General features: G+C 39.6%; 1 protein-coding gene across 2 annotated transcripts; it reads left to right on the top strand.

The window, feature by feature from the left end:
- Positions 1-6,374: 6,374 nt before the first annotated feature.
- On the top strand, positions 6,375-9,296 carry LOC109196745 (C-X-C chemokine receptor type 2-like). Of its 2 annotated transcripts, none has more exons than XM_019351135.2 (2): positions 6,375-6,757; positions 6,948-9,296. In XM_019351135.2, exon 2 carries the CDS (start codon positions 6,950-6,952, stop codon positions 7,901-7,903), a length of 954 nt encoding a protein of 317 aa, XP_019206680.1. In that variant the 5' UTR covers positions 6,375-6,757; positions 6,948-6,949; the 3' UTR covers positions 7,904-9,296. The 2 variants fall into 2 exon arrangements, with proteins under 2 accessions (XP_019206680.1, XP_025758564.1); XM_025902779.1 differs by having other exon boundaries at positions 6,375-6,765.
- The last annotated feature ends 1,046 nt before the right edge of the window (positions 9,297-10,342 follow it).

Raw genomic sequence — 10,342 nt, 5'->3', positions numbered from 1 at the left:
TCAGAGCAGGGAGGGAAACTCCAATCTGAATGAGACTGATGTTTCCACAGCATGCACTGAGGTCTGCGGAAACTATTCCGCAGGGCGTTCCTGCTCAAAAATATGTCTAACCAGGCTGTACCTGACTGGCTGCCCTGATGCTGCAGTTACGGTATACGCAACATTAGATGATCAGAGCAACAGATCACTTGCACGTACTGAGTTTTTTGACTTCTTCAACATTTCAGGGTCTCCTTCACCATACACTTTGAAGACATGTGCTGGAACATGTCTGAGACAGAAGGCAGACAAGTACATGGCTTTGTGATCGAACCCATCGACGGCAGTGTCACACTTTCTTTGCCGCCACTGATTGAATGCAACGAGATCCCAAATAACCGTGCAGAAGTACCAACACCAGAGGTAGCATTAAACCACAGTCATTTGAAGGTTCTTGCAAAATGCATTCCAAAGCTGGACTCGCAAGCTTCCATTCTGCTCTTGTTAGGGAGAGATATCATTAGGGTTCATAGGTTCAGAAGACAAGTGAATGGCCCACAAAACGCACCCTATGCCCAGAAGCTGGACCTGGGTTGGGTTATTGTGGCAGATGTGTGCACTGGAGATGTCCACAGACCTACTGTACACCTACTTCATGGTCCTGAAGACCGGAACTTCCTCAGGTTCCTCTGGTTTAAAGAGAACAACCCAATGAAAGAGATTATGGCGCTCCGTATGAACGTGCATTTCTTTGGAAATAGCCCTTCACCGGCCATGGCTATTTACTGTCTTAGACGTGCAGCATAGGAAGACCGGAAGGAGTATGGGGAGGATGCAGAACAGTTTGTCACTCGTGACTTTTACGTGGATGACGGTTTAAAGTCCTTGCAGCAGATGCAGCAATTGATCTGCTCAAAAGAACTCAAAGAATGCTGGCTTCCTCTAATCTCAGGCTGCATAAGCTAGCTTCAAACAGCAAGGAGGTCATGAAGGCCTTTCCAAGTGAAGATCATGCCAGAGACCTGAAGGATTTGGGCCTTACTGCTGACACTCTACCAATGCAGCACAGCCTCGGGCTGTACTGGGACTTGAGTTCAGACTGTTTTACTTACCGTGTTCAGGATGAGAGAAAGTCATTCACTCGACGAGGAGTTCTCTCAATGGTGAACAGCCCGTATGATCCTCTAGGATTTGTTTCCCCTGTGAGAATTCAAGGAAAACTGCTGCTTCGGGAACTAGCCTCAGAGTCTTCAGACTGGGACACTCCATTGCCAGCAGAAAAGGAAAAGGCATGGGAAAGGATGATCGGCATCCCGCGCCGCTTCCTGGACTTGATGTTTCTTCAGATGGGCTCCTCCAAACTCACACATGAGGTACTCACAACATTCATGGCTGAGGTCTCAGCCATAGTGAACAATCGACCACTGGTGCCTGTGTCAAATGATCCTACAGATCCTTTCATTCTTACACCTGCTTCATTGCTTACTCAGAAAGTAGGTCCATGTCCAGTACCAGAATGAGGTTTTGGACATAAAGACTTATTGAAGCAACAGTGGCACAGGGTCCAAAGCTTTTCTAACACATTTTGGGACAGGTGGCGGAAACAGTAGCTGTCAACGCTACAGTGTCGAAAAAAGTGGACATCTGACCGGCCAAACCTTAAGCAAGGAAGTGTGGTGCTTCTTAAGGACAGTCAGTGCAGCAGGAACGACTGGCCCTTAGGAATTATCGTTGATGTGTATCCCAGTAAAGATGTAAGGGTGCACAAGTGCAAGTAAAGGTCATCAAGAAAGAGGGACCAAAGCTTTACGTCCGACCCGAATGAGATGATCTTGCTCATTCCCCCGGATGACTGAAATGTGTTTGACCTTGCCATATTAGTAGGTGAAACCCGCTGAGTTTCAGATGGGGAGTGTTCTGTCACCATGTAACCGTGTTCTGTTTAAATAGATTTTACCTGAGAAAGTTGCTCTTAGTGCCTCCTTCTGGCATGACCTGGTATAACGTGCGCAAATCTGTCTCTGTTCTATGATGTCATCAAAAAGTGCCTGTTATTGTTTGGGGAAAAGACATCTGGGCCGTTTATCAATGCCCAAGTACGCGAGTACGTACTCGCGTTCTCGGTGAGTACGTACTCTCCGAGAACGCGAGCACGGACTCGCAATATGTACAATTGGAACACCTGCGTACGTGATGATGTCACAGGTCCGGAGTTTTTACTGCCGTCCCCTCCTAATTTAACTGTGAGTAACATGTTATGAAGCTTAACTGTAATCACAGCCAAACCGGTTTACTCAGGAACAAATAAAACACTGAAATAAACGAAACATTAACATTTAGAAGTGATCTAAGTGACTTATATATCATTTTTAACCTCAGTAGTGAAACCTCTATTAATAAAAATAGTGTACATGTACATACGTGTACATACCTTAATAAAAACAAGCAGGTGAGATGTTAGAACGCTTTTATTTCTATTCTAGTGGACACTCAATACTATAGACAGCTGCTGGAGTTTCTTTAACCTGAGTAGTGAGAAGTCCACGAGTGGGGGGGGGGGTTGAAAACGATGTGCCGGGAGTCCGCTGTTGAGTTTTGGACGAAATGCATTCTGGGATACATAGCTGTCCCAAGTCCACACCGATGCATGCTTGATAAAACGGGCGGATCGAGAACACATCCGGGACTTTTTCGCGTTCTCAGCTTGATGTGTACTTCGAATTGGAACAGTACTTGGTCTCCGACTGATGACGTATCACGAGTACACGAGAACGCAAGTACGCACAAGTACGCATATTGAGAAATGCCCCTGGTGTTCTCCTGTTCTCTGCTGTAGTGATAATTGTTCCTCTTAAGGTGGTCTTTAAGGGCATTGTCGGTATGTAATTCTGTTCCATCCTTACTAATGAACAAAATCTATTTGAAGAAATGTAAATTTGTATGCCTTAGGTTAGATTGAGTATATATCTTATTGTTATTTGACTTTGACCTTTGACTGTACCTGTGATATTTATATATTTTTCATTTAATGAAATGTTTTCTTTAAAAAACTAAATTTCAATATGGCACATACATACAATCAAAGGCTTTAGTTGACGTTTTTTGACAGATGTAAGCAGTTACATTTTAAAACACTGCAATTTTTAAAATGGAAACAAATGAGCAGTTCATTCTGAAAGATCTGTTCTTCTCTTTTGAATATTTATAATTGCTCATTTATAAGAAAAGTATTTCTTATCTGATTAATCAATGGAATAATTCATAGATTAAATGAATTATTTAATCTATTATTACATTAGATTACTAAAATAACTGATAGCTGCAGCCTTTAATTAAATGCTTCATTTAGGTCAAGTAGTAAAGAACTGAACACTGGCCAGCATCAGCAGTTCTTAAGATACTATCATAAACCCCATCAAACAGCCCTACAGACACAAAAATGTGAAAACATAAACAACCAGACTATCAGCAGTGATTTGAGTACTTTAAGACCTCTGTGAAAATCATTTACAGTATATATCACAGAATTTAAGGCCTTTATAATCACAGAGCATACAGAGAAAAGTACTAAACTGAATCAATTTCAGCTTTCGTTTCTCATGATGTATATTGTATTAATAATTAAACTTCATTATCTGTGTCTTTACCACACATGTGCCACACAGGTGTAGATACTGTAGGTTCAGTGAATGCTTAAATTGCACTGATTAGAATATACTGGACATTCAAAGCTAAGATTCAGCGCACTGTGTTAGAGGCTGGGATTTGATGAATTCATCATATATACAACCTTTGATCATCATTTATGTCCAGTTGAGAATGAATCTGTGCTCTCACATATTAAATGAACTGAAATCAGCAGTGTGATCTCCAGTCTTGATATATTGAATGAGAGAACTGACAGCTGTTATTTTAATCAGCCTGTCTCAGTCGTTTTAACTCTAAGTATCACAAAGTAATGTGGTAACATCTGGACTGGCGAGTTTACTGTCAGCATTGTAATTGGTAGTTGAAAGGCTGTAGGTTGCAGCCATTGCTCTAACACTATAAATGTAACAGGCCTCAGTGCTGGTTCTAATAGTCTGAGCTGCGTCCAGCTTTATTTGTGAAGAGCACAGCAGCTTACAAAACACGTAGCTAGCTCGTACAGCTGCGACGTAAAACTTTCATAAGCTAAAATGACCTTAAAATAACGGGGCTACGTGAGGTGATGCTAGCGTTAGCCATGTTACCACGTTACCTTCAACAGGTGGTCAGACTGTGAAAACAGGCACTCAGTCAGATGTTGGGCTCTCCGTTTCGCTGCAAGTTGTTAATCAAAGAGCTAATCCAGAAATTAATCCCTGAGCGAACAGGAAAGGGAAATGGATTTTGAAATGCAGTTTATTAAAGTGCAAATGGAAAAAGGTTTTTGAAATGCAGTTTATTACAGTTTTTTCTGAATGCTTAAACCCTAACTGTGATTCTTATAGCACAATTTCTAAAACTATTAATACTTATAGCAAAACCACTCACTGAGTTTGCAAAACTAAAAGCACAAACACTGCTTTGCACTCAGTTTGCCATTTTGTAAGACACACTTTGCAGAACTTTAAACACAATTCACTGCTTACACTCAATTACCAAATTTTCAACACACTCCTAGCAAAACTATACACATTTATGGCCATTATTTACACTATTTTGCCAACTGTCTGGCACACTTTCACAAGTGAAAACTTTTTTAGATAATTAGTTCACTTTGCAATCAGCCTAAGCACTATGAATAAGCTACAGGTAAGCTCTGTGTGTGGAGTACAATGGAGGGAGCAGGAAGAGTGAGAAGTAGAGGAGGCCGAGGAAGAGGACGTGGAGGGGAAGAAGTAGGATGAAGAGGACGACAAGGACAAGGAGGAGCAAGAGGAGGACGAGGAGGGGATAGAGGAAGGGTAAGAAGAGTAAGAAATAGAATTGCTGATGACATCAGAGCTACAATAGTGGACCGTGTAATCAACCATGGAGTGACCCTGAGGGAAGCTGGCCAACGGGTTCAGCCTAACTCAAGCCGTTACACTGTAGCAAGCATCATAAGGACATTTTGAAATGAGAATCAGTTAGTACAGTCACTTTGCACTAAGACTTGTAGCACTGCCATGCTAATGAGAAACACAACAATAGCATAGATGTAAAAATACTGAAATTGTTACTTTACAGAATTGCTAGACAACCAGATGCTGGGGGCAGAGGAAGCATGTTCACTGCAGACCAAGAAACCCATATAGTCAATATGGTGATTGCAAATAATCCTATACTTGGAAATAAACACTTGTGTTTGTTTTGATGTGTGTGAATAAAAACCAGTACTTGAAGTTTGGATCCGTCTATGCTTACGGATCTATGACAAAAGTATGAGCTCAAACTGACATGGCCTACCTTGTGCACAGAGAAAGCAAAAGTCAGATGTGTTTTGTATTCATACCATCAGTGTGCAGTTGCCACATTGTGTGCTTAGTAGACGATGGCTTGTGTGTACTGTTTGATACGGAAACACCATTTTTACGAAGGTGTGAAGAGTTAATCTAGCTGTGTTCGCTTTTGCAAGAGAACTACAATGTTTTGATAATTGGGTGACAGGTTTTCTTATTTGTGTGTAGAGTTTTGCAAAAATAGCCAATAGTTACAAAAAATGTGCTTAAACAATCAGAAAAAACTGTAAAGTGCAAATGGAAAAGGGTTTTTGAAATGCAGTTTATTAAAGTGCAAATGGAAAAGGGTTTTTGAAATGCAGTTTATTAAAGTGCAAATGGAAAAGGGTTTTTGAAATGCAGTTTATTAAAGTGCAAATGGAAAAGGGTTTTTGAAATGCAGTTTATTAAAGTGCAAATGGAAAAAGGTTTTTGAAATGCAGTTTATTAAAGTGCAATTGGAAAAGGGTTTTTGAAATGCAGTTTATTAAAGTGCAAATGGAAAAGGGTTTTTGAAATGCAGTTTATTAAAGTGCAAATGGAAAAGGGTTTTTGAAATGGAGTTTATTAAAGTGCAATTGGAAAAAGGATTTTGAAATGCAGTTTATTAAAGTGCAAATGGAAAAGGGTTTTTGAAATGCAGTTTATTAAAGTGCAAATGGAAAAAGGATTTTGAAATGCAGTTTATTAAAGTGCAAATGGAAAAAGGATTTTGAACTGCAGTTTATTAAAGTGCAAATGGAAAAGGGTTTTTGAACTGCAGTTTATTAAAGTGCAAATGGAAAAGGGTTTTTGAACTGCAGTTTATTAAAGTGCAAATGGAAAAAGGTTTTTGAACTGCAGTTTATTAAATTGGAATTCAAAAATGAATTTACAAATGCAGAATTTATTCTACAATTCATTATTTAAGCACAGAATTCTTTATTTCGATGCGCGTGCCTCTTGTGGTCCTCCATAGTCGCCCAGCCTCGTTATCCTGTGTGTGTATGTGTATTTAAGTCCTCAGTCTCCCTCTTGTTGTTGTGATCTCTCTCTCCAGCTGTGTGTTCTCCCAGTTAGTTTGGTTTCGAGTTCCTCACAGTTTGAGGAACCAGACAGCGAAACTAAATTACAAAAATATTGCTAAGTTACAAAATACAAAACCCAGTCTTGCCTGCTTCACACATATGGCAGAAACAGGAAATGTGTTTGCAAAGCTGTTGCTATCTGCACGAATTCTACTTGGTGTAGTACAAAAAGGGATGTCACAGAGAAATCAGGGTTTATTGTCCTTTTGCTCTCTTTGCTGTTTTTCTTGTCTCCTTTGTGAATTTTTGATCGTCTGCTGCACATAGGTGAGTAGGTAAGCAGGGCCTTGTCACCTGTCTTTTTTTACTCATCCTGGCATCACCAAATGCCCACCTACGCTACGATAGTGTTGATGTGTGTTAGAATTTGGGGTCTGTCAAAATCAGCAACTTGTTGTTTTCCCCCTCTTTGTAGATTTACTTTTGGCTGAATCATTGCTTTTATTTCTGTCCACAGCCATGTCATTTGTCTATGTCTTTGGAGATGATTTCTTTGGGAACTATACTTCCTATGATTACAACGAATCCAGTGAATCCTTCTCTCCAGTTCGGCATACCTTAATATGTGGATATGTGGATCTGGAACCTACAGCAGTTGTGATCCTGTGTGTCATCTTCACAGTCATCTCTGTATTGGCCATACTCGGAAACCTGCTGGTAGGATGGGTGATCAGAACCAGCCAAGAAATTTTGGCTCCATCAGATGTGTACCTGTTCCACCTGACCATAGCAGATGGACTGCTGGCTTTAACGCTTCAGTTTTGTATTGCAGCACTAACTCGAGGATGGCTCTTAGGAGACTTCCTTTGGAAACTCCTCCACATCGTCATGGACGCAAACTTCTACACCAGCATCATCTTCCTCACCTGTATTAGCATCGATCGTTACCTTGTGATTGTGCACGCCAGGGAGACACTCAAGAGTCACCAAAAGAATTGCAGCAGGATCCTTTGCACAGTGGTGTGGGTTTTCGGTTGTGCCCTTGCTGTGCCTGCTCTTTTCATTCACTTTGATAGCTTTGACATCGGCATCTCTACAGCATGGAGGCTCACGATTCAGGGGTTCATTCATGTTTTTGGCTTTTTGGTCCCTGCGATTGTCATGATCTCCTGCTACAGCATCACTGTTTCACGGCTGCTGCTCACTCGTGGTTTCCAGAAGCACCGAGCCATGCGGGTGATCATAACCATCGTGATTGTGTTTCTGCTCCTCTGGACACCATACCAGATAACCATGGTGATAGACATACTGCTGAGTCCTGATGTGGTGCCGTATGACTGTGCTATGAGGAGGTCGTTAAACACAGCCTTGGTTGCAACCCACTGCCTGGCTCTGCTGCACAGCTGCATCAACCCTTTCCTCTATGCCGTTGCAGAAGAGAAACTCAGGAAGAAGATGAAACTGCTTTTTTAGGGAAAAGACAGATGGGAAATTATGTGACACTCAAAATTCAGGAGGTCAACATGCCAGTAGATTAATCTCAAGGTCATAGTGATAATAATGCTATTTAAACTATGTTTCTTACTGCCATTTTTTGTAATGATAACAAATAACAAATATTGGGAAGTATTATACAGGGTCTCTAAATATGTCACACTTGACCTCTGACCCCACTTTTACATTTCACATCTGCCTTTCTTTCAAGTTGACCCCAAAATCTGTTATTTTTACTACACTTTAAATTTTAGAGTATGTGGTAGAAGAAGAAAGACAACAAAATGGACATACACAAAATACAATACTATTTCTCTAAAAGTAAATGTTGCTCAGGGAGTGAGCTGCCTTGGCTAAAGTTTGGGTTTCCTGAGTGCTTCTTGCTTATTACTGTCATCATCACTAGTTGTAGTTGTACAAACTATCCAGCAGATGGCAATGAAGACCAAGATGTTGTATAGACAAATATGTGACGTTAGAAAAATGAGAATTTGAAGGTACTCCCTCGTTTTTATCTTGCAGAATTTTCAGAAACAAATAAGTCATTAGTGAGGATCTGTTTCTGTCAGCGGCCCAAGGTGAGCAGCAATTTCCCGATCAACTTTGTTACTAGCCACTGGCTGTGTTGAACCCGGCAGAGTCCCAAATGATCCTTATTTGAACTTAAAGACTTAGACACATGACCTAAAATGTGTTTTCAGGCAGAGGATGAACAGAGGTACTGCATAAAGGGCCACTGTATGATAAATCATCACACCAAGTCAATTTACTTGAAATGCAGAGATGATAATGAGCACAGCAAAGTGTACTTAAATAATTAAATAATTTTGAATTTGTGAATTTAATTCTTCATTGACATCAGTTTTGTTTTGTTTTGTTTTTTCCATTCAGTGCACACTGTTGGAAAATATTTGTAGCAGGCTCTGCAGGCATTTGTAAATTTTAAAGTGACCTTGATAAAATGTTGTATTAATCATTTTGATGTGAGGTTTTTCTGTTTTGTTTTTGGTATATTAATTAAAAGTTCACGCCTGAACATGTTGTAGAGCAAGTTATTACATAATTAACCTAAAACTGTACCCAGATGTAGAAAATGGTGTCAGTAGAGAAAGTAGTTCTAGGAAGTAAGTGCATCGCTTTTGTTTATACGCCATGTATGGGCTTAGAGAAGTGAAGCGGACATGAAATGTGGGTGTTAAATCATCGTTGTTTCTTTGATTCTCTTTGTTGTTTTCATTTTGAGTAATCCAGATCAGTCTTTATTCATTATATTTTCTCATTTTGATTTTGCAACTGTTTGTTTGTGTATAACTTCTGTCTTTGTGTGTAATAAAAATGAAGTACTGTAGGTCCTTTTGGCCTATTGAAAGAACAGGCATCTTTTCTTTTTCTGTGAATCCTGATATTTCTGCATCGACTGGTCTGTAAATGAGCTCCAAGTCAACAGTACATGCATCCTGTCGTGAAAGTCACATGAAAGCCAAAGTCACGTCTGTATTTGTGGTTTTATGGTCTTTATGGTCTTTTTTTACCACCAGGATTTTGGACTTTAACTGTTGGTCTTAAACATCAATTGAATTCTGAAATAATGAACATCACAACAACTTATGAGGGCAGCTTTAAAAAAAATTATCTCATTAAAAATAACTTAATATAGCTTCGATACTGTGTGTAGTGCTCACAAAGCAGAATTGAGCTTAGATGTTATTGTTGATCTAAATTTGTGTACTTTTATGACATTTTACTAAATTTACTAATTTTGATGAAACAATATCTTCTACATTTCAAAAGAAAAAAACATGATGAGACAATACAGACATACTGGGATCATAAGACTAAACCATAGTGCTCTAGTCTCAGTGAACTTGCATATCTAATAAATTGTCTCCATAGCCAGCATAGAGAGGTGATGCTAATATGATGTTGATTCTGTGAGTATGTAAATATTGGATAAGATATACGACTCACCCCACAGGGCCATTTGCCACCAGATTCACAGATTTTTGCTCAAAGATGTTTTCACCAATTAGTGCTGCAGACAACATGAAATCATACGTGAAGCACTGCAGGCTAACCTTCCAAGTCAGAAATAATGGTAGTCTAAAAAAATGCATTTAAGATAGCTTTTAAATTATTTAGGCACCTTTACTCTGAGTCATTTTACGAGTACAGCATGAATGCAAACAAAAGTATGGGTTTAATGTACATGTACAAGCTACATGTACCAGATCCACAAAGTTTGTTTTCCAGAGCAATGTCCTGGGTTCCTTTTTATTCAGGAAAGTCATCTTGAGTTTTTAATTTTCTTTTTTCCCCCAGCAAATCACCGGGCTTGCTGCTGCTGGGCTCTTATGTAGTTACAATGAATTAAATGAATAATAAATGAAATTTTATGTTCTTTATAGACTTTAATCACCC

The sequence above is a fragment of the Oreochromis niloticus genome, linkage group LG23 (genome assembly GCF_001858045.2).
Source record: "Oreochromis niloticus isolate F11D_XX linkage group LG23, O_niloticus_UMD_NMBU, whole genome shotgun sequence".
In the NCBI taxonomy this organism is placed as follows: Eukaryota; Metazoa; Chordata; class Actinopteri; order Cichliformes; family Cichlidae; genus Oreochromis; species Oreochromis niloticus.
The sequence above is the reverse complement of the archived record's forward strand: the minus strand, read 5'-3'. Positions and strand labels throughout refer to the sequence as shown.

What these genes read in the sequence shown, in the direction of transcription:
- LOC109196745 (XM_019351135.2), top strand. Translation starts at nt 6,950, where the DNA reads ATGTCATTTGTCTATGTCTTTGGAGATGATTTCTTTGGGAACTATACT.